This window comes from Equus quagga, chromosome 2 (genome assembly GCF_021613505.1).
Source record: "Equus quagga isolate Etosha38 chromosome 2, UCLA_HA_Equagga_1.0, whole genome shotgun sequence".
NCBI classification, from domain to species: domain Eukaryota; kingdom Metazoa; phylum Chordata; class Mammalia; order Perissodactyla; family Equidae; genus Equus; species Equus quagga.
In genome coordinates, this window is record NC_060268.1 from 32351404 (window position 1) to 32375803 (window position 24400).

The following is a 24400-nucleotide window of genomic DNA, read 5'->3' on the forward strand; positions in this document are numbered from 1 at the left end:
AATCAGAGCCCTGGGTTCCTATCCTGGCTCTGCCAGTTACCAACTGGGTGACCTCAGCCACCCCCAGCTTCAGTCTCCTTATCTGTAAAATTGGGATAACACCACCTACCGCAGTAGATGTTTGACTGGATGAGGTCATGCATATGGGGGAGCCTAGCATAATGGGCACCATGAAGTAGACATTAGAACATGCCAGTTTAACCTGCCAATTGAAAAGTATGTTAGAAATAAGAAGTATTTCGATTTAAGGATGAGGGAGGGCATAGGTACTGACAATGCTCTAAAATTACCAAGTTTTAGACAGTGTTTTAGTAATCTCCTCATGGTTATTTATACGTATTGCTGCTCCAGCCTCAGATTTATTTCAGCTCAGTTAAGATTGGCGGTTTACCAATCTTTTTCCATTTGAAAAAAAAAGTATGACATATTAGATTATGTATATTTAAAGCGCTTATTTATAACTTAACAGCATCTAGATTTCACTGAGTGATCTCAATTCTTGCCCCCAAATTCTGGTCTAATGGCATTGTGCTTAGCTGCTATTTTCACTGAGAGTTGTTTTATTGAGCTTTAAAATCTATCTTTTCGTAAAATATCATGATGTCTCAGTATAATGACCATGATAACTTCTGTGAGGTGTTTTATAAATGGACCTTGACATGTCATGGGAATATAACTTCCCCTGTTAGGAGGTAGAAAGAGTATTTTCACTGATGAGCAAATGGCAGGCCATGGGATACTCCATCTATATGATAGAGTCCAGTGAATCTTTAGGATCTTCCAAAAGTCAGCAGCCCAGAATCAGAGAGCTCTTTACTGATCTTGTCTAAGCAAGAGTCATGACCAAATTTTCAGCTGATCAGCTTTTCATCACCTCTTTCTAAGGATGTTAGAAATTCTGGCCTTTGGCATCTAGACTTTTGATGGTGAACATGATAAAGTCTATACAGAGGTCAAAATATAACGATATACACCTGAAATTGATATAATGTTATAAACTATTGAGACCTCGATAAAAAAATCTTTTTTTCAAGACAAAAATCAGGAAAATTATGGTCTTTGGTTGTTTGCAAATCTACTTTTTACTCTCTTTTTCCAGGGCAAGTTGTTTGCTTTCTCTATTGCTCCATCTGAGTTTTGTTATACTTCTCTCCTGATCCCATCACCACGCTCTCCTCTTCCTGCTTCCTCCTGCCTTATTCTGGTTTCTGTTCCAACAAGCCTGCAGCCTACATCTCTCCTTATTGCCCCATTCTTCCTGTCTCCTCCCTGCCTCCGTGTCTGGGCATTTTGCCATGATTTGCTTTTCTGTCTCTCATTCTTCCTCTCTCTCTCCTGTCCTGTTAATGCCTCTTCCCCTTCTCTCTTCATATTCTCCTCTAGACTGAGCGGAGGCATGAGATCCCTCAGTGGCAGAGCCACTGTCTCATCCCTGTTACTCTTCAGGGAGACGTAGGATAGGACCTTGGATTTGTTGCACCTAATTCTCCACAGACGCTGCAAGTGGCTGTGGCATTGGCATCCTCATAAGCATCACTACAATAAAACCTTCCTGAAATTAACCCCCTGGTCTCCACACAGCCTACACCTGAGGAGGGAGTTTCACAGCCCCAAGGAGGAGCTTGATCAAGTTAATGAGAAGGGAATTTTGGTTGGATGGAGCTGGGTTGGATGTGAAAACATTTATTTTTTTAATTTTTTTTTCCTTTTTCTCCCCAAAGCCTCCCAGTACACAGTTGTATATTCTTAGTTGTGGGTCCTTCTAGTTGTGGCATGTGGGATGCCGCCTCAGCATGGCTCGATGAGTGGTGCGATGTCCACGCCCAGCATTCGAACCGACGAAAACACTGGGCCGCCTGCAGCGGAGTGCGCAAACTTAACCGCTCGGCCACGGGGCCGGCCCCCGTGAAAGCATTTTTATTTCAACTTTTATCCTTGTTGAGTAGCTTTAGGATACTTGCAAATTTGGCTTCTATTTTAAAAGGTTCATCAGGGTTTAAAAAATATTCAGTTTAATAAAGGCTTGGTTTTCATTTACTCAGTAATAGTGATCTGTCCTTTTTGTTTTGTTTATGGTTAGATCTGGATTCACTTATTCACTCAACTTATTCATTATTCTGGTCCATCCCTTGAGACTGTGGTTAAGTGGATGGTCCATGTGAAGACAGAATAGAGTTAGTTAGGTCTTAGGGTCCAGAGGAGTGTTAACCATGGCATTACTGAAAAGTAATGGCTCTCTTTGGTTGGGTAAGAATGATCCAGCCAACCATTTGGTTCGAGACCATTGTCCCAAAGGGAAGCAGTTCCAGCCTGACCTCCCCTCTGTGTGAGGGAATGTAAGATGTGAAATTTTCTCTTTGCTCCTTGTCCAGAGGACTCTGTCTCGTTTGCCTCTCCCCACCCAGCTCCTAATGCTCAACATGTCTTTTCTCAACATGCATCTTACAGTCTTCCCAAATTCCCACATGTAACCATGCATGTAATCTCTCTGCAGAGTCGACCAGCCACGGTTTTTCTTTGTTGGAAAAACCACTTTGCCTTAATCAAGAGGAGGCATTGATCCCACTTTGCAGTTACATGGCCACAGTTATTTATGGGTATCAGTTTTCCTTCCCAAAGTTGTGGAGCCAGAGGACTCACCAGGAAGGCGGTTCCAGAAGAGTTCAGGTTTCATGACCCTGCCAATTGACGGTTACAGTTATTTGTCTTCCTCCCTTTCCCTGGGTTCTGCTCCAACCTGCCTGCAGCCCACATTGCTGCTTTATTGCCTTCTCTTCTTGTCTGCTGAATCGCCTCCATTCTGGGTAAGCTGCCAGGATTTGCAGCTTCTTGCCTCTTCCTTTTCTCTCTGGCCTACTGCAGAATGCGCAGAAGTGTAAGAACCCTCAGGTAGATCTGTGGACTTTTTCAGTGAGTTTTGGAGGTTGGTATATGACAACTTTGAACATAATAGTTTAAATACTCAGTGAATAATGAGAATAGATGTAGAGTTGGCCTGTACAGATGTAGAGAAAAATTATTGGAGGTTATAGGCGTTGGCTCTCCACCATCTGTACCCACCTTCCTTTGTAGCTTTATCTCACACTCTGCTTCCCTGCACAGGCTCTGTGCCTCAAGGCTCTGCATTATTTCTGAATACTCTGTGCTGCTCTGTCGGACCACCTGCGCAGGGTGTCCTTCTGCTTCCTCTCATTCAACTCTTGCCCATCTGTGAGGCCAAACCCCCACATCCTGCCTCCTTAGAGGTGTTTCTTTCTTGGTCAATCCGCTTATCTTTTCCTCCTCTACATCTAGGAGAATTCTCTGTATCTCTTCACATGGTGCTTAATTACACCCTGTGTCTCTAATGAGGATGGACGCTCCTCGTTGACCGGGGATAAACTCTTTTTAGTCAGCAGCTGTGGCAGCTGCAGCTGCAAAAGTGTAACATTTACACAGTGCTTTACCATTTGCAAAGCCTTTCATCTGTGTTATCTCATCTGGTTTTCAGAACTGCACTGAGGTTGGTATTATTATTATTATCATCTCATATATAGATCTTTCGAAGCCATTGTCCCAGCTTAGGGACTGATTGCAAAGGAGAGCCTTTAACCATGAATCATTAAAAGAGAGACGGTTTTTAGAAAGAAATTTGACATTTTTCAATGGGCTATAAATAACCAATCAATTGTACTTCAGAAGTTAAACGTTTGGACATTTAATAGTAATGAAACACTTCTTTGATAAACTCAAATGAAGATAAGAAAGCCTCAATCACCAAAACCGTAGGAGCTTTTACAAAAATTTCAGCATACAAAATTGGCCATTTAATGAACCCCATTCTTATTTTTTTTACCTATAAGTTAGATAACCAAATTCAAGAAGTATTTCTTTGAATAAGAACATTACTAATTCGTAAGCCTTGTTAGATATGTCCTTTAAATAATTGTTTACGTGTATTGTCCTGGTGTTTTGGTATCTCCAATCCAGGAAGAGTCTAACTTTCTTCATTTAGAACTAATCTTCAGGATTGAGTTTTAAGACAAAATTACTTTCCCAAAGGATAATGATCCCTAGTCAGGTTTTTTTCTGGCCAGAGGTGTGAACAACAAGTTTGAATCCCTGATCCAACAGTTACTATCTATGGGCACTCAGGTTAAGAAAGTTAACCTCTCTAAGCCTAATTTTTGTTGTTCATAAAATGAAAGCAGTAAATAACCTTTCTCAAAGACTCTTGAAGGGTTTAGAGATAATATATAGAAGATCTCTAACATAAAGTAGGTTCGACCAAAACCCTCACCATATATCTCCAGCCCAGATATATTAGATTTAATTTTTCCCTCTCTGAGTATTCTTGGTTTTAGGGCTAAGCAGATTCTAGACCTTGTTATTTATCTCTTGAAGACATGTTCAATACTTAATATACTATAACACTACTTTGGGGAAGGCACACACGGTGAGCGTTAGCTTTGGGTGGTGTATTCATTCAACAGACATCATTTGAATCAAATCTATATGCCGTATAGTGTAGGAGGCCTTGAATGCCAGGAGAAAGAGTATTTACCTAGTTTTAATAGACCATGAAAATCCATGGAAGACCTTTGAGCAGGGGACTGATATGTCCCAAGCTGTGATTCAGGAAGATTAACCAGACAGCAGAGTGAAGGGTGGCAAGAGATTAGAAAAAGGATGGTCAGTTGATGATGGTTGCAGTTGATGAGAACTCAAACTGCACCTGGAAAGAAAGGGACGGATATAAGAAACATTGTACAAATAGATCCACAAGGCTTAACAATCTGGCGTTGAGAGAAAGAGAGAGATTCTAGATGACTCCAAAGCTTGAGCTTTAGTTGTAAGGCCATGGAGATGCTGCAGCCCATTTGGCCGTGTGAGCATACACAGATTATTTAAGCGCTCAGCCTGTCTTTTCACTTTAAGTGACATTAATAGTAATTACTTGACAGGGTATTTTGAGCAACATCTGTAAAGCGTTTAGCTCAATGTCTGGCACACAGTGCATGCTAAATGAATGTTAGTTTCCTTTATTAAGATTGGATAGCCTGTACTAACCCAACCGTCTACCATCCCTACATATAGAAAACATGAGCAGTTCCCTCTCCTTTTAGATTACATAGCAAGATCATGGCAGCAATCAGAACAAAGCCCCTGATGCTCAGCTCTTTGGAGGAGCATGCTTGGAGTAGGACAGGCCAGCATGGGTCACTTCAGCATTTATGGGTTTGACACAGACAATATGTTTCTCTGTCTCGCATTGTGTGTGTCATCAGTGGCTACTAGATTAGAATATTGCTGGATTATTGAGTGGAACTATTTAGAAGGTGATGTCAGGATATTGACCTGGTTGTTATCCTGTTGTGTTTTATACACTCAGGACGCCTAGAAGGCCTACATGAAATTGACTCTGAGATAAGCATTTAAAGAGTGAGCCTAATGTGCATAGTCTAAAACCAACTTTAATTTTATAAAACCTACTCTGAACTACCTTACTTCCCATTATGGGAGAAAATTGTTAATGAATGACTGGATTAAAAAAAAATTCTTTCTTCTTGAAGAGCACAATCACTTAATTACTTGAACTTAGGGAACACAAAAATATTTTAAGAAGGAATAGAAACAAATGGAATTGGAATATGGCAAGAATAAATAACCCTTCTTATCAGCTTATTCATTTTTTTGGTGAGGGTAGCTAAGGATTTTCAAAATCTTTTAGGCCTCTCATGACGAAGAACATTGCTCTTCATTCTGTTGGCAAGGCAGTTTTTTTGTGTTTCTGTATAGTTAGCTATAAAAGTTTCCAGGAACTCTTTCCTGCACTTCCAAAGTATTATTCTTTATCTTCCTATTTTCTTTATCTTTGGTCCTGACTCTCTGTCAGCTCCTTGCAAGTAGGGACTGTGTCTTATTCACATTGTTTGCTTGCAGAACATAGTAAGTGAACAAATGAATCAATAGGAAAAACAGTGATGGAGACCTAGTTAAAGTGTAGATTTTCCTTGCTGTGGCTCTGAGTCTATTGGTTGCTTTTCCTTCTTCAGGTCTTAAAATAGAAAGGTAATGCTTGTCGACTGTGTACTTTCTTGGGAAGTGAGATAACAGACACAGGATATCCACGTGGAAATAAATGTGATACTAGGGCAAATCCCATTGGAAATGAGGGAATAAAGGACTCCCTTTGTGCTCTCAATTTATAGACAATCCAAAGCATTGTAAATGATATTTGCACTGAATTGAATATGATGTTGAGTCGCTCATGTGCTCTGAGGGAGCAGAGGCACAAAGTAATCAGTCATTATGATACTCAAACTTAGGCATAGATCTAACTCTTATTTATAAAATACTTTTTGTTCCAAAACATGGGACCCCCCACTCTGTTTATTAGTAAAAGGCCAAGATTTAATTTTTTTGTTGAACTAAGGCCTTGGAGAAAGTGAGCTATGAGTCATAGATGGGTGCTTGTATGTATTGTTTTCTTACAACGTCATCTAGCATCCTTCCATCTGTCCCATGTGGAATATTTTCCAGTCCTCATTTTTGGGTCCTATGGGTGGTATCCTGTAGAGAAAGCCAAAACTTCTGCCAAGCAGTGATGCGGAGAGAGAGGGAATCTGATTTTCCATCCAAGGCTGCAGGCTCACAATACAATCAGCAGCTCAGTGTCTAGAGCAACAGGTATATTTTCCTAAGCAAAAGTCCTGGATCATGTAAAAAGTAGGAAGTAGATCCAAAAGAAATATTTAAAAAACACATAAAGTTAAGCAAAAAGGATGTTAATTGCAGTTTGTAAGATAGAAGAAGTAAGGAAATAACCAAATGTGCAGTAAAAGAGGATTGGGTAAAAATAAATTTTTGTATGTTCTTATACATATATCCATAAAAATGGATATATAGTCACTTAAAAGACTGGTGTAGATATGTATGAACTGACAAAGAGCAATGACCAAGGAATACTGGAAAATGAAAAGACCACCAAAGCTGCAAAAAAGAAGCTGCAGGACATTGTGTCTGGTATCACTACATGTGTGTATTCACACATCCCCACATCTAACAGTGTTAACCTCTGGGGGTGGCAACAGGAGATTTTTTTTCCACTTTTACTTTGTACAATTCCATGCTGTTTGAATATCTCACAATGAACATGCACAGGATGGCCAATGTTGAAAACCTCTTTCCTCCCGGTGCGTGGAAAAAAGTGCACTCGCTAACCATTCTGTAAAGACAGTGCGAGCACTGGCTGTGGCCTGATCCTTGGTTGGGGAAGGTGGTGATGGCCCTTGGAAAGGGTAAGGAAGGGAATAAAGTGACTGGGGTTGGTACATCTGCTCTCTTTAGCACATGTGCCAGAAATTGCAAACATAAAATAATTTTTATTGGCTTTATTTTTATCTTCTTTAAAGCCTTGGAAAAAAAGAACAAATTTTTCCTGAGAAGTGAAAACTGATTCTCATTTCAACATGAAGCTCTCTGTTGGTCACTTGGGTATGTCCCTGGAAAGAGAGGTCAGAGTCCTGAATCAAACTCTGCCTTCAGCTAGCATTGTGACCTCAAATTGAGTCATTTAATTGCTAATCTCTGTTTCCCCACCTGTTAAAATTGATAGTAATAATCCTTACCATCGCATTCCTGAGCGCGGTGTTGTGAAGCTTAATAAGATCATGTTAGCAAAACACTTTGAGCTTTTTAGATAAAAGATGCAATATAAACATGAAGTCTCATTAAGATAATTATACGGCCATTTTTCATAGTTCAAGTTTATATCAAAGACTACGTGTTGTGATGGAGGTCATTCTATGGCGGCAGGGAAGGAGACTGACTTTCAGAATCTGAAAATGAAATGCCAAACACATTTTGAAGACACATATAGTAGAATCATTAGTTTTTAGAATAGGAGATCTTAGTTTTGAGAGATGATTCAAAAATGAAAGTAAAAAAAATGTTAGATTTATGTGTTTAACTGGAAACATCTTTTGAAAAGCAAAGTGATCACTTCTCCTATAGCTTGAAAGAGGAAGAAAATAAAAGGAAGCTCTTCAAGGATGTTGTTGGTTTTTAAAAAATGTTTTATCATTACTATGACTGTGAAAAGTGGTGAAACCTGTCTGGCCCACTGTGCGTAGTACGGAAGGTTGACTCATTAATGGTTGGCGGAGTCTCTTCCCCTAGTGGCACTGTGCCAGTTGCTCCTGTGATGGAGCAGGGGAAGTACATCCTCTACACGTTCCTTCTTCTCAAGCTGTCCTGAGAATCCATCATGTTTGCCACAGGCTCCCCACCCTTTGGCACCATGGGTGCGTGCTACCACTATACCCCAAGACATGGACAGTCAATTTCAGTTCCCAAGATTTGGAAGTGCCGACACAGGAGGTCAGTAGCCCCAGAAGAAGGTAAGCTTGAAAGCCGAAGCCCATGCTCTTGGTTGCAAGTGGGGAAAGAAAGGTTTCTGTTTAAAGTAGATACAAATCTATTTAGATTATCAGAGTTGAAATTCCTCTTTATTTAACAAGTGCTTTTAATTTGCTAGTTTTTATGGGCTGAACTATGAAAGAAGAATTCTTGGTGAAAGGTCATTGTTTGGCACATGACAAGTTGGTTTGGGTGTCCTCCAATTGTAACCTGCAGGGCTGCCGATCTCAAATTTTAAAAATCATACCATCTGAATATTAATATATTCATTCAATTATGTTGAACAAACTAAGGATTAATATGTTTACTAAATTGTGTTTCTGTAAAGGAAGGCTTAGGAATAATCTTCGTCTAGAGAGATTGTTTTCATCCTAAGGATTTTGGAGTGTGAATGTGACTATTCGTATTTTTGGAATATGAAGATTTTATATAGTTTTTTAAAGACAAGTTGATATAATAAAATGCTAAATACATATCAAGAAATATTTAGTCTATATTATTTAGCCAAGGTATGTGAAAACACTCTATATCTAATCTTTAATATGGACATTGTTTAAATAATGTTCTTTGCATTTAGTATCTAATATGGGCATGATTAGGGTATGAGAGGAAGAGATTTTCTAATTTCTTCTTTCCTACAAGAACTGTCCCCCAGTCGTATCAAACAAGTTTTTGTGCTAGTGAGGTAGAGACTTTCTAACTTTATATTCAAATTGAGAACTTACCTAAGAAAAGTAAATTATGGAAAATAAATTCATTTCAGCCTTAAGGGAGATATTGATATTTTTTGCTCTCCTGTGTCTTCCTATTTGCTAGTGCTTAGTTGGAGCCATAATCTCTCTTTTTCTGGTTTGTTCTAATCTTTTAGATGGACTTCTTAGTATGTCCTTGAGAATCTCTGTGTTTGGAGAGGGGATCATCAAGAGTTCCAAATAGACTGGATATTAAACTATCAGGAAAGTTATTAATAAAGCAAATGAGAAAATTCCTTAAGTTTTAATTGCCTCATGGGAACTAGTAATTAAAACAGAAAAAGCTAAAGGTTCTCATGGAGGATATTAAGCAATGAGTCAAATAATTTTAAGTTTGCAAGCTATGTTTTGTGATCTGTCAGCATTTGTTAAAGAGATACATGCACATGTATTCACATCTACTCAGAATTCACATGATTTCACCTTACAACAAAATCTGAATCAGTTTTAGAGAAAGTCTGTCCAAATTCACAACACACTATATCATTATTTTGATTTGGGAAAACAAAAATTTTCTTTCTAGGAACATGAAAGAGAGTGTTATTCCTCTTTTCTACTACCATCCCATTCCCAATGACCTAGAAAAGATGAAGAATAGGCATTTGAATACAGGGTAAATTAGAATTTTTTTTTCTTTTTGCTGAGGATAATTAGCTCTGAGCTAACGTCTGTGCCAACCTTCCTCCACTTTATATGTGAGTCACTACCACAGCATGGCTGACAAGTGGTGTAGGTCTGAACCCATGAACCTGGGCCACTGAAGCAGAGTGCACTGAACTTAACCAGTAGACCACAGGGTTGGCCCCAGTAAATCTGAATTTTATTCATAGTTCAAACATTAATTTGCTAAATAGCTCTGAGTATGTTTTATAACCATTGTTCTTTAGTCGTTCTTCCTTTAAGGGGATAAAGTGTGTCCTTTCTAAGCTCATCAAGATGGTAGAAAATGCTGTGTGCAGTGTGATGACTACCTCTAGTAGATGTAGATGAAGCTCACATCAGAAATTAATCTTCTTATTGGAATCATCACAAAATATTTATTAACTTTAATTTCTTCCTCTGTATATCCATACATTTTTATCTCTGAAGTGGACTCAATAAATTGATTGAGGTTCAAATATTCAGCTCAATCCATAGTTGAGATTTTCCAACAGCAGTTGTCAAGGTTAAATAATTCAATAGCAGCTCCTAGTAATATAAGAATACTCCAAGAAATTAATGCACCTTGTAAATCTCACAGCCCCTGTATTTCTTAAAATGCCTGTAATCAAAAAGGAGCTATGGTTTCTATAACCTCCAGATTTTAAATTACTCTTAAGTAGATGCAGGATTTCTGCATTGTCTTCTTTATGGCAGGAAATTACAAATGCTTTTGTTGTTATTGCCAGAATCTGAGGGCGTATAGCTTCCAGCAGTGGCACCTGGATTTGTTTTCTTTCTCTCTCTTTTGGAGTGAGAGTTGGGGGCTGATGAGAGCTGGTGAAGGGGAGTAAGTTCTTTGCCAACACTCAATAGTTAAAACATTTTTTCTTATATTAATCATCCAGAAACTCTACTAGTAAAGACCTGTCCCCTTTGACTACTGGACTAGTCCCAAAATTAGATCTTTTATTTGCTCCTTACACTATACTTAACCCTCCCTCACCATATATAAGTGATATGCCTGGATTTGAGACTAACTTTAATTTCAAATAGAATATTTCCCAGTCTCTGCAGGATCATCCATTGGCTTGTCTTAAAGGTGGGTCATTGACTTCAGTGCCATACTTCAGTGGCTGTGGTGGTAAAAGTAATAGTAGTAGTATTGGTGGTAATGAAAGTAATAAACACCATTTATTGAGTGCTATATACTTTAAATGTTTCATCTTATTTAATCTTCACAAAACTCTTGAGGGATCTCTATCATCTCCATTTTATAAATGAAGAACCTGCCCAAATGGATGGATAGTGTCAATGCAAATAATCAATAATCAATCTATAGATTAAAAATGGGGTGAGCTTACTGTATGATACAGTTCTAAGGACTATAGCCCAGGAGAGCAACCTCCAACAGGGAAGGAAGCCCTCTGGAGAAGTGAGGTGTACAGCATGGTTATATACCATTTAGGAACAAGGAACAGCCATTACATGTAACAGGAATACTTTTTTTTCACTTTTTATTACAAGTCACAAGATGTGCACAGCGGGTTGATCTGACCTTGGTTTCTGGGAAAGAATGCTTATCTTTAAAGAAATTCTGATGTTGGGGGGAGGCATTCATCTCTATCTTTAAGGGCAACATTCTTTGCTTTGGGATACTGTAAATGTTTAAAGCAGATGTACAGTGAATGCTTGACAGGCCACATCAGACTTTGCTGGCAAAACAAGATCAGGGCAAATCAGTTTAGACCCAAATTGCTTCTTCATATACCTCAATATATATTAACTTCTTTATCGCTTTTCATTTATTCCCTCCTTTATTCCCTCAGTCACCTTTGTGAATGCAAGGCCTGTACTTTTTTCCCTGTTCTCTATGTTAATTCATATCTGGTATTGTCTTTGCAGCTTATAATCATATTTCAGCTTCAATATTAATTCCCCCTTTTACAACCACTTTATCACAGACAATTTTGCTGGGAGAGGTTGGAATGGAGTGCCAAATGGTAGAAGTAATTTAGTCATGGGAAGTTGATGTACATCTAGATTTTTCCAGGTTTATCCTTGGATGAAGCAAGAATTAATGTGAGCCAAGGGTACTTGAAAATAGCTAGAGGGTTTTCCCAACCAGATGTAAAGGGAAGTAGAAAATTAGGTTTTCTAGTGGGTTGATGAACTCCAGTGAGAACGTTAATCTGGGTCTCCATTTTTTTCTCCATAAAATGGGGATTTAAGTAACTAGTGCTAAGGAACATCAGGAGACTAACGAAACACCAGGGACACAGCTAAAATTTGCGGTCCTCTTTTTATGGTTAGATCTCTAGTCTTCCTGTATATGCTTTTAAGATGAGAGACTACAATCCTCATCCACCCCAAGAAAACTCTGACGCTGCCCAGAGCCACCTGAGAAACTTATTGCAAGCAGGTGTGTGAGAGACTAGTTGAAATGAATAGCAACACAAATAGGTCTGCTAGTAGAGGGCCATTGTAACCTGAAGCTAAGTTCTATAAAATCACCTGATCACAAAGAGTTCAGAGTCAAGCGATGGCACAGAAAGGGAACTTCTAAGTGGTAACTGAAAACATGGCCAGAAGCAGCAATATTAGGAGCTGAGAATAGATTCATGGGTTTGAGATGCAAGGAAGGGTAAGGAAGAACAACAGGTCTAGAGGAAACAGGTGAGCAGTTCTAGGCAATTACCTGATGCAGGTACTGTCCACAGCTGGATTTCAGGTGCTCAGTGCATTGTGGCTTATGGGAGAACCATTTGCATTTAAAAGGCAGGGGGGAGGTGGTGAGAGAGACTGGCAAGACATCAAGTCTTTCTCTGATCAAAATATTTTCATGACTTCAGGATGAAATCCAATCTCCTTAGCAGGGCTTTACACGAGGGCCCTAACACCTGGCCCTTTGCCTGTCTCTTCCATTAGCAGCCCACATTCCAGTCATATTGAGACATGTGCCACCTGCTGAGCACACACATTCTTTTTATGTGTACATGGACCTTCTGGTTTGCCAAGTTGCATCTTCTTCGCTCTTCAAGTATCTAGTATTATTTCTCCTGAGAAGTATCCCATCCTTGGGACTACCTTAGGTTGCTCTGCTCTTTATTTCCTTACAACTCTCCTTTTAACACTTACATTCCAAAATTATATTTACTTTTCATTTTCCCAATGGGATGCTGAACCCCTTGAAGGTAAGGACTTCGTTATCTTTGTATTACATGATTCAGTGCCTGTCATAGTAGGTGTTCAATCAGTATTTTGACTGAATGGATAAATGAAGTTTTGATGACCATGTAAATGTTACTTGCTAAATCAATATACTTGTCATGCATTGAATTAAAGGTGAGCACAGGTCACATACCTGCCAAGGTATGTGCAGTAACCAGACCTCTAAATTTTCGGTGGCTGGTTAAACAGTAACTATAGAGATGTTTGGATCTTTTCAGTCAAACACGGATAGGCAAACTAAGGGAGAAAAACCCAGATAATTTCTAGAAGTCAAAGATCTTACATTTATCAGCTAAAATAGGATTGTTTTCATTTTTTTAATTGTACTACTTTATAGGCATTTGGTGTGTGCAGTCATTCAGGTGATGAGAAATACAGATTTTACAGTTCAGGTGAGCCATGGCAGCAGCCATTACTCTTTATTTACTGGCTGTGTCCAAGAAAGGAGCATTGTTGGTCATGTAGCAGGGGAAGGAAATCCTGAGTGCTTTGGTCATGAGACAAGGAGAGACGCACATTTGCGTGATGTTCTTGTGGTGTACACAAGCAAGCAGCTGGATGATTCAAATGGTTGAACCAACAATGACTTGTTCCAGAAAAGGAACAGGTGGGGCAGAGACAGGCTGGGAATCCAATGACCACACTTTGCATATTCAACTCTTTTCTGAAAATATCTTGGAAAATATTCAGATTTTCATGATTTCTGTAGATTTATGTTTAGATCTAAATGTTCAGGAAGCAGTAGGCCAATTATTTCTCCTGATGTCCCTGCCCTGAGGTTAGGCTCTTAGAGTGCTTTGCTTAGAGTCCTGGGCTGCTTGACTCTTCCTCCTTGGACAAGCAGGGACTCAGAGGAGTGGTAGCCACTTGGCCTAGACTGGGCAGAGGGTGTGGAGCCTTCTGTCAACACTTGCAGAGCATCAAGATGAAGGGCAGGCAACAGCAGTGGTGTCCTAGAGGACCTACAGATCAGAGCAGGTTCAGAGGGAAACCAGGTTGGCATTCTGAGCAGAACTATGCGAAGAGCAGAAACGTGGGAAACCAGCTTAGGAGGTCATCCAAGGAGAGCTGACATGGGAGGAGTTTGACTTGGATTGGGGTGGGGGGCCAGGCCAAGCCTGGAGCAATTCCTGAGCTAAGGAGCTGACAGGTGGCTGTTTATCTTGTTTCCCACACTTGTGGAAAAAAGCATAATGGGAATAATTAAAGGATGGTAGAAGCAGTTTTCAGTCAGGGCTTTATTATCAGAGAAGGCTCTGCTTTGAAGTGTGATGGTACCTTCAGGACCTGAACTATAAGAAGATGGTCTGGAAGGAGTCAGTGCTAGAGAAACTGACCTGGCCATAAAGCTGGCTGTGAGGTGGAGCATCAGAAGTCCAATATGCGACGGGCATTGTTCGAAGTGATGTGGTAAATCTGTGTTTGTGGCTGATAATATCCAAGGGGCTCCTGTCTAGAAGGGGGAGAGCAGTAACAGAAGGTGGTCAGTGGTACAGTTTTAAATTGGGGTGTAGGGTGGGCTGTGGAGGAAGGTGCCTCAGTGTATCGATGCAGGGTGATTATTCTGTTTCCACATGAGCCCAAGTATTGTAGGGGATCAGGATTGTGTTTCATGGAAGAGCAAACTGTTACTGAAGAAAGGAATCTTCATAATTGTGTATACCCTACATTCCCAGCTTTGTTCCCTAAAGAAATAACACAGGATAACAACAAAAAATGGTGTATAGAAAGAAAGACTAGAATGCAATCCACTGAAATATTGTCATGGTCATCCCTGAATATGCAGGCTATGGCGGACTGATTTTCCTTCTACTCATAGATATTTTCTAAATCTTCAATATAAGCAAATTCTACCTTAATAATGAAAACTAAAACAATAAATTTAAAAAAGGGTAGCTAGGAGGAATCTTAACCAAATTTCATTGGCTTCATGATTTTTGCTTCATTTTTATTAACTACTAATTGAAGGGATAAAATGCTTGGATAATTCAAAACAATAGATGATTCAAAGTTTGTAGTGGACCTAAATCACAAATACATGGGAATACTCATTTTGTCTATTTCCTACATGGAAGTTGATTGAATCTGTGTCAAGAAGCCAGTTAACCTTTGGGTAAGAATATATCAAAAGTAAGTAATCCATTTATAAATGATCACACAGTGCACAGGTCAATCTTTGGGAGCGAGACCTCCAATTACACCAGCAAATGTAGACATTGGAAATACAGTATATTTGGAGGCACATATCCCTTGGAGTGTTAAACGTTTTAGTTGTACTTTACCTATAAGAATTTTCTTCCCTTGTCCCCTGTACACTCTGAGGCATTGTGGAAAAAAAATACTCTATTGTCGATGTGCCTAATAGCAAGGGTTCTAGTAGCATCTCTCAACCTTCAGCTCCTCCCTTGCACCCCCACACTGCTGAGGCCAGCTGTCATGTGGAGGCTAAACCTTCTGACAATGTAACCATGGTAACTACGGGCTGGAGGGTGTATACTTCTGCTCTGAATGTTCTTCCTTTCCTGCCATATTCACACACCACTTCCTAGGAAACCACATTCACGGCCTCTGTGCGCATACTCCTATTACCTAAGTATTAATTAATTAGTCTGCTATTACTTAACTTTTAGGTGTGAGCTCTGAGAGAGCAAGGACAATATCTTGAACTTTTTTTGAGCAGCAATGACCGTTACCATGTACCTGATAAAATACTAGATAAAAAAAATCGAACAGAGGTGCAAGTAGAATATCTGCCAGTCACTTAATGAGCTGGAGTTTTTTTAACCATCTTGTTGCCTCTAATATCATCAGTGTTTTTTGTGATAAAGTTTGAAGTAAACACTGGTGCCTGGAATTCTTCCCCATGTGTGCCCAATGCTCTTTCATTAGGCATCTCTGGGGAACTTTTTAATTTTATTGGTTCTTTGCTTACTACTGGTTTAATGGAGCAATGACAATTCCATCTTTTTAATTAAAAGGTTTATAAAAGAAACTACTACAGAAAACAAAAGACAGCAATAAAATCTTCCATAGCCCAACCACCTCAACTCTTTTCATAGAGATAGGTATTTTTAAATGACTGTGGTCATTTATTTTATATTTTATATACTTCCATATCTACCTAAGATTATTTCAAACATTTTATATTTCTATATGGTCTTCTTATTATAGCTTTATAATTTTAATGGATGATAATATTTTATCACGTAGATGAGTCGTAGTACTAAATCCATTCTTAGACATTTAAATTGTTTCCACGTTGAAACTAACAGAAAATACGGTGGTTAACATCTTTATTCACATAGTTTTTTGTTTCCATTAAATGATTTCTTTAAAGTAAATTTGTAGAAATATAGGTAGTAAAAAGATAGGAATATTTTGTTAGCGCCACAGTTCTTTCCAAAAAATTACAGTAATATATAATACTACCCATTCATATAAAATTATAACTCACAGGTTTTTTTAAAAAATAGCCTTATTGAGATGTGATGCACATGCATACCATTCACCCATTTGAAATGCACAATTCAAGGATTTTGTGCAATTTTAGAACATTTCATCATCCTCCTAAAAACCCCATAGTCATTAGCAGTGACTCGCCATTTCTCCACAATTCCCTCAGCCCTAGGTAACCATTAATTTACATTCTGCCTCTATATATTTGCCTGTCTGGACATTTCATATAAATGGAATCATTCAATATATTGTCTTTGTGACTGGCTTCTTTCACTTAGCATAATGTTTTCAAGATTTATCCTTTTTATTGCCAAATTGTATTCCATTGTATGGATTTGGCAGATTTTGTTTATCTATTCATAAGTAGGTGGACTTTTGAGTTTTTCTATCTTTGGGCTATTAATAATACTGATTTGGACATTTATGTACAAGTATTTGTGTGGACATATGTTTTCATTTCTCTTGGATATGTATCCAGGAATGGAATTTCTGGGTCATATTGTAATTCTATATTTAACCTTTTGAGGAAATACTAGATTGTTTTCCAAAGCCAATGCACTATTTTACATTCCTACAGCAATGTATAAGAGTTCCAATTTCTCCACATCCTTGCCAACATTTGTTATTATCTGCCTTTTTGATTATATCCATCCTAGTAGATGTGAAGTGATGTTTTATTGTGGTTTTGGTTTGCATTTCACAGGGTCCTTTAAAATTTTTTTATATTTTAAATTACCTGTATAGGGTTGAAAGCGTTTTACAATATACATTTTAAAAAATATCAATAGGGGCCGGCCCAGTGGCATAGTGGTTAAGTTTGCATGCTTCACTTGGTGGCCCAGGTTTCACAGCTTCAGATCTTGGGTGCTGACATACGCACCACACATCAAGCCATGCTGTGGCAGTGTCCCACATACAAAGTAGAGGAAGACTGGCACAGATGTTAGCTCAGTGACAATCTTCCTCAAGCAAGAAAAAGAAATCAATTTAATTTGTAGAGGACATATGCAAAGCACCATGGAAAGCATGCAGAAATGAAACAGCTGATAGAATGGGAGGGAAGTATGCCATCAGAAGTAAATATAAGGTAAGAAATGACATATCATTGAAAATTTAAAACTAACGTTGAATAGCAGTTTGTAATTGCATAGCATTTATTCACATATATCTCATTTACTCTGAATAAGTATTGTGTTACATGCTATACAAAGACAACTTTAAGAAAGTGTAAAAGACTTGTTTCTAGAATTCATTAAGTTTAATAAAAATATACTGTATGCCAAGGCATTAAAATTTTTTTAATGTAGAAAATTTAACTGACTGGAAATACTGACAGATTGTCTCTGTACTCATAGCAAATAGAAAATGGCTAAAAGAGGAGCAGAAGGATTTTAATTGAGATTTAATAAATTTTATAATAAAAGATTTATTAGTCATCAAAGTACCTTACTGATTTGCACTTATAAAAATCTATCCTGAGGTGCCAGCCTGGTGGTGCAGCGGTTAAGTTCTCATGTTCTGCTTCGGTGGCCTGGGGTTTGCTGGTTTGGATCCCGAGTGTGAACCTACGCACCGCTCAGCAAGCCATGCTGTGGTAGGCGTCCCATATATAAAGGAGAGGAAGATGGGCATGGATGTTAGCTCAGGGCCAGTCTTCCTCAGCAAAAGGAGTAAGATTGGTGGCAGATGTTAGCTCAGGGCTAATCTTCCTCAGCAAAAAGAGGAGGATTAGCAGATGTTAGCTCAGAGCTAATCTTCCTCAAAAAAAAAAAAAAAATCTATCCTGAATGTAGTCAGACATTAAAATGAAAAAGAGAAGAGAAACCCTGATGTGAGGGGCTCTGGGTGCATGTCCTGTTGATGTTATTTGGGGGGTGTGACAGAATAACTCTCCTAGGAAAGTAATCTTCCTATTCTGTCAGTGTAGAATTTTACTTCTTTTTTTAATTACAAAAGTGTTCTATGGCCATTATAGAAGAATATAGAAAGATGTATGAGGATAGGAAAAAAAAGAAAACCTCCCATCATCATGACCCATAGAAAAATTGCTGTTAAAGTTACATTTTGGGGGCTGGCCCAGTTGCGCAGTGGTTAAGTGCGCACGTTCTGCTTTGGCAGCCCGGGGTTCGCCGTTTCGGATCCCGGGTGCAGACATGGCACACTGCTTGTCAAGCCATGCTGTGGTAGGCATCCCACATATAAAGTAGAGGAACATGGGCACAGATGTTAGCTCAGGGCCAGTCTTCCTCAGCAAAAAGAGGAGGATTGGCAGCAGATGTTAGCTCAGGGCTAATCTTCCAGAAAAAATCTTAACATTTCTGTCCATTTCTTTTAGTATGCTTAAATAAAATTCCTATACTTGATATGTAATTTTTTGGATTAACATGTTATAAACTTTTTCCCATATTTTCAAACATTTAGAAATATTGTTTTAATCTTTGTGAACTATTCAGTACAGAGAAGGGGCCACCCATTTCCTATAAGTTACCCAATTTTGAACACATAGCTTGTTTATAATTTTTCAGGGTTTTAATAATGTAACAAGCATTTTTGCATAGGATGTTTGCATTTTTAAAGAATTTCTTTACAGTGAATTCTTGGAAGAAGGCTTACAGTGTCAAAAGTATGACTATTATCTACATATTAACATTTTTATCAATTGTTCCTCCAAATTTTATTCAGTATACTCCCACCAGTAGAGAGTTCATTTATTTACTCAACAAATATTTAATGGAAACTTGCTATGTCCAGGCACCATGCAGCGAGCCAGGGCTGACTCAATGGCCGTGATAGGCACTGCCTTTTTAGAGCAGAGTGCCTATTTTACTGCTCTGTTACCAACACCATGTATTTTCAAGGTTTTATCTTTCTGATTTGAGGGGGGAATGTTGTATTTTACTGCTCTTTTAACTTGCATTTCTTTTGTTATACTAGTGATGCTGAAGATTTCTCCATTCTCATTGGTCATTTCTCTCATTTGCCTTTTACCCATTTATCCGTTAAAGCCTTTAAAAAAACATGGAAACTATCACGGATTTGTATGTTGTCCTTTCACGGGGACCTCAGAAATCTTATTTACATGTTAGAGTGGCTAGAAACATTTTTAATATAATTAATGTAGTACCTCTGCTACTATACTGAATACCCATCTTCGTAGTGAATAGAGTCTTGAAGCACCTCTAGACTCAGTATGGGTCATTCTCTCCTTGACTTTGGGGTAAGAAATAGGTATTAAAGTTATGGCAAGTTGGCTAGGCTGTTGGGTTTATTCTTGGGCTAGTCGTGGGTCTTGGGACATTTTCGGTATTAAACTGAGTAACTCTCTCCCTGTTCTTGGAACTGATTGATTGTCTGAAGGATTCATATTGGGAGGCAGAAGGGTAATCAATATTGTAGGCTGAGGTCACTGACAGGGGCCAAAGACAATAATGTGTGAAATTTAGGATGAATTGCTTTTGGGGTTTTGTATGGATGTACTAAGACAGGGGAGTTGTTTGGGCAAATGATGCCTCTTTGGAGTTTCTTTGAAGTGACCATCTAATGAATCAAAGAAAAGGCAGTTAAATCCCTCTCTGTGAGAACTTCAAAAGAGGAATGGGATATAGTTACATGTCAGGACCCAAGGGCTATCAGTTGACCTTTCTTAAGAGCGGGGAGAAGAGTTTGGATGATTGGGAAGTTTTTGTTATATAATGACTTTTTTTTTTATCCTTTCACTTTTTTTCTTTTTCTCCCTATCTTCAGTTTTTCTAGGCCTGTCTTTGCTTAATTATTCAACAGTAGAGTTAGGGAATTAGAAAATAAAAGTAATGTTTTATTAATGGCACAGACTCTTCAAGTGTCTTCCACATTGTAATCTCATAATTTTATCATTCAATCTCTCTTTTTTGGAAGGGCAAAGAAAGTAAGATAATCCCATTCTCTTATAAACAGATCTTTGATTCATTTCCTTTTCTCTTGTGTGCCATTATCTCCTCTCTCTACTTATGGGAGTAAGAGATATATAGATGATTCACACCTACTGATTATTTCAGCATCTTTTACTTATGTATATTTTCTCCCTCCTTCAACACTTTTACCCAAGTAGCAGCTATTCAGTTAAATTGCTTGACTGAGTTTCATATCTCTTCTGTTTTCTTTTTAAGTTGACAAGGATGCCTATGAATAGGAATGACCAAAAAGTGAGCAAAGGAAGAATCAGAGGGCTGAGTCAAAGGATGGCAAAAACTCGGCACATACACAACCAGTCTTTCCTCCTGTGTCAGGGAAGGCATTGCTAATCAAGCACAAGACTCATTCCCACTGCGCCGAAACATGGCCTCAGAATTCTTGCCAATGTTGCATTCTAGCCATTCACTCCCAATAAAATGGCATCCAAGCTAAAACCTAAAATCCAAGTTATCTATTTTCTTGGTATAAGATCTACAAAAACACCTCTGGCGCTTCAAGAGTTACCTATAACTGAGATGTGGCCTACATGGAATAGCTGTAATATACCAGCATTTCCCTTGTCCTTCTCTTAAAAGAGGGACCACCATAGTGCCGTCTGTACAGAAGAAAATCTGACCTGATACCTTGCATTGCTACAGCTAACTTTGTCTGGGACTTATTAATGACTGCATAGTTTCAGGTAATGATAAGTGTTATGGATAAAATACTCAGAGAAAATGCTGGCAGAGGGGCAGTGGTTTAAAATGAGTTGGTTTCAGGCTTTGTCCATCAGACCATGTGTCCCTCATTCATCCCTTGGATGCTTTTGGAGAGTATTATGGGAGGCAAGAGTGGAAGAAGGGAGAATTGCTGGGAGATTATTTCAGTTGCCCAGATGAGAGTAGATAGTGCCTTAGCCTGGGTGGTTAATGATCTGCCAAGTGGTCAGATTCAGGATGCCATTGGGTAGTAGAGTAAACGGGTCTTCTTCATAAAATTTATGTGGAATATGAGTGGAAGAGAGGACTCAAGGATGAAGCAAGTTATTGATCTGAAACTGAGTGAATACTGATGCCATTTACTGAACTGGGAAAGCCTGAGGAAGGAGCAAATTTAGGAGGAAAATCAAGAATTTGGGGTGCCTGTTAGCCATGCATTAAGTAGTCAGTCCCTGTATGAGACAGGAGAAGGAAAGAAGTGATGGCTAGATGTATTAATTTGGGAATCACTGGAGTTTAGGTAGTATTTAAACCTTTGAGACTAAAGGAGGTGACCAAGGGACTGAGTGAAGAGGGAGAAGAGAAGAGGGCTTAGCACAGATCTTTAGGGTGTTGAAACATTGGGAGCATTGGTTTCCAACTGGGTAACATTTGGCAATGTCTAGAGACATTTTTAATTGTCACAATTGGCTGGGGGAGGTAGGAGGAGATGCTACTAGTAACCAGTGAGTAGAGGCCAGAGATGCTGCTAAACATCCTATAATGCACAGAACATCCTCCCACAACAAAGAATTACCTGGCCCAAAATGTCAGTAGTACTGAAGTTGAGAACCCTGATTTAGGATTAGGGAGGACAAGGAGCCAGCCAGGTGACTGAGGAGTGGGTAGTGAACTAGGAGGAAAACCTGGAGAGTGTTGAGGATGTGGTTTCTAGAAATGACTTCCAATAAAACAAAAATGTGTCTTCTACTCTACCCAATGCTCCTGAAAAGTTCCATGAGATGAGGACAGAACTGACCACTGGATGTGGTAAGATAGAGTATTTGGGGACGCATCTGTAGGATTCAGTATTCCTTTGAAAGTTAATAGATGCAAATAATAAGATTTATACATTTTTCTAAAATGGAGTGCACATTAAGAAAGCTACCCACCCCCTACCTTTTTTTTTTAGCCACAGAGGCAATACCAAATGAAATTTTTGGTATTCTTATTGCTTAGCCTTCTTGTGTTTGTGAAGCACTGATTTAAACTAAGTGATTCTGGTTAGCTTAATCAAAACAGGAATTTCTTTGTAGAATACCATGGTATTTTTGTGAAGTTAAGGAAAAGTTGAATGACTGAGCCTTGGGTCAGGTGGCAACCAAAAACTCTGCTTGTGAGCAAGATGTCGTGGATCTTTTCTATTATTTATACGACCCAGATCCACTGACTCTGAGTCTCCTTCAGTTTCTTGTTCTCACTTTTTTTACAGGAAAATATGTTAGCATCCACTTGGGTCAGGTTGCTGTTTTTTACCAGTCAGCTCTGAAAAGTCCAGATGATGATGGACGCATGGCTGCTGAGAGCCTCCTCTTAGGTTCTGGGAGCAGTTCCTAGAAAAGGAAGAACAGTTAAGGGCCAGGCTGCCATTCTAAGAGATGTCTTCTAGATTTCACTCCTTTATCCTAAACATCTATACATCCACATGGGTCCTTAGCAGCCCTGCTCTAGTTCTGTTAGGCATAGCCATAAACTCTTCCTCTTTAACAGGAGATAACAGAAACTCATAGAGTTAGTGGATCTGGAAGTGATGTCATGTAGACTCTGTTCTTTGAGTTCACAGTCACTGGGTAGTGTTCATTTCTCCTCTTGTCCATCATGATCCATTTTAATATTTTGCAACTTATGAGTCAAATGAATACTTTTACTGAAATTAATATACCCTATACAGTTATGCATCTCTTAATGATGGGGATGTGCTCTGAGAAATGTGTCATTAGGCAATTTTGTCATTGTGTGGACATCCTAGACTGTACTTTCACAGACCTAGATGGTATGGCCTCCTACACACCTAGGCCAAATGGTACTAATCTTATGGGACCACCATCATATGTGCAGTCTGTCGTTGACTGAAATGTTATGTGGTACATGACTATAAGAAGAAAAGAAAAGAAAAAAATTATATAATATTTATTGAAAAAGAAAACAGGGAGTAATTCATCAATCTCTAGATATCCCAACAGTATGTATCATCCAGCTCTAGATATCCTAACAGTATTAAGAAAATACAGGTTAGTCAAGATTTCCTGTTTAATGCACCTAATCTCAAGGCTGTAAACTGCAGTGAATCTTTCCCCATTCATTACCCATTTCAAGTTGTTCTTGCCTTTAGATATCATTTCAGCGGGTCTGAATTTCTTTCGGCGGTGGGGGGGAGGGCCAACATTTATTTCTGAGGGATCAGAACTTTTGACAGTCCAGCCTAGATATCATTATGAGAGTCTTCTGCTGACTGGTCTTCCAGATTCCTCTCACACCACAGAATCCCCAATAATCCTATTTCCTTTAATAGGATAAATCATGCTAGCTATTAATCATAGCCCCTACCCCTCTTTGGCCTTTTCTTTTCCTGATAGGAGTCATCCAAAATGGCCCAGAGAAAGTCTCTGTTTCTAATTCTGGGATATGTATCCTGCCCCCCACCCCTGTCCAGTGGGAGTATGTCTCCATTTGGTAATGAAACATCCAGAGCACCCAGAATATCTGGCCTAGAATCATCAGAACCAAAATAAAAACGTTTACTATTAACCTCTCATTTTCTGGTCCCTTGTATCCAGGCAGTGCGAAAGAGAGCATCATGTGTTGGTCATCAGGTCTGAGCAGGTACTTCGCGTTTCAAGACTGCTCCGAACTTAACAGAATACTGCCTCCTGGGGCAGCTCCACCATCCTTCTGAGAACCGTTGGAAAGGGTCAATCTCCCTTCTACCTACCACGGAGGCTACCACAATGAGATTTCCACATTCTTATTGCTTTTTCTTTCAGTAGTGCAAATATTAAGATCCAAATTAGCATTGTTCTAAAGATAGAAATGGTTTTTTAAAATTTCTGTAAAGAAAACAGCATCACATCCCTTCAGCAAAGTAACACCTTTACTAGGCAAAGTACAGAACTATTTTAGAATTAAATTAGCTGGAAGACATGGCTGCGGGAATGGATAGATATTAGCAATTTCCCTAGTAATTGTGTTTTCATTTCCTCTCATTCTCGATGACTGGAGCCATCTTGGGTACTT

General features: G+C 38.9%; 1 protein-coding gene across 2 annotated transcripts in view; it reads left to right on the top strand.

The window, feature by feature from the left end:
• Positions 1–24400, top strand: part of FMN1 (formin 1) — a 353942-nt gene that overhangs the window by 31137 nt on the left and 298405 nt on the right. The window contains exon 1 of one of the 2 annotated variants that reach the window (XM_046652862.1): positions 8201–8381. The exons of the other annotated variant lie outside the window; for it this stretch is intronic. Coding sequence (XP_046508818.1) covers positions 8249–8381 — 133 coding nt within the window. The 5' untranslated portion in view covers positions 8201–8248. Of the gene's footprint in view, positions 1–8200; positions 8382–24400 lie in introns of those variants that run through there. 2 annotated transcript variants of the gene reach the window in all.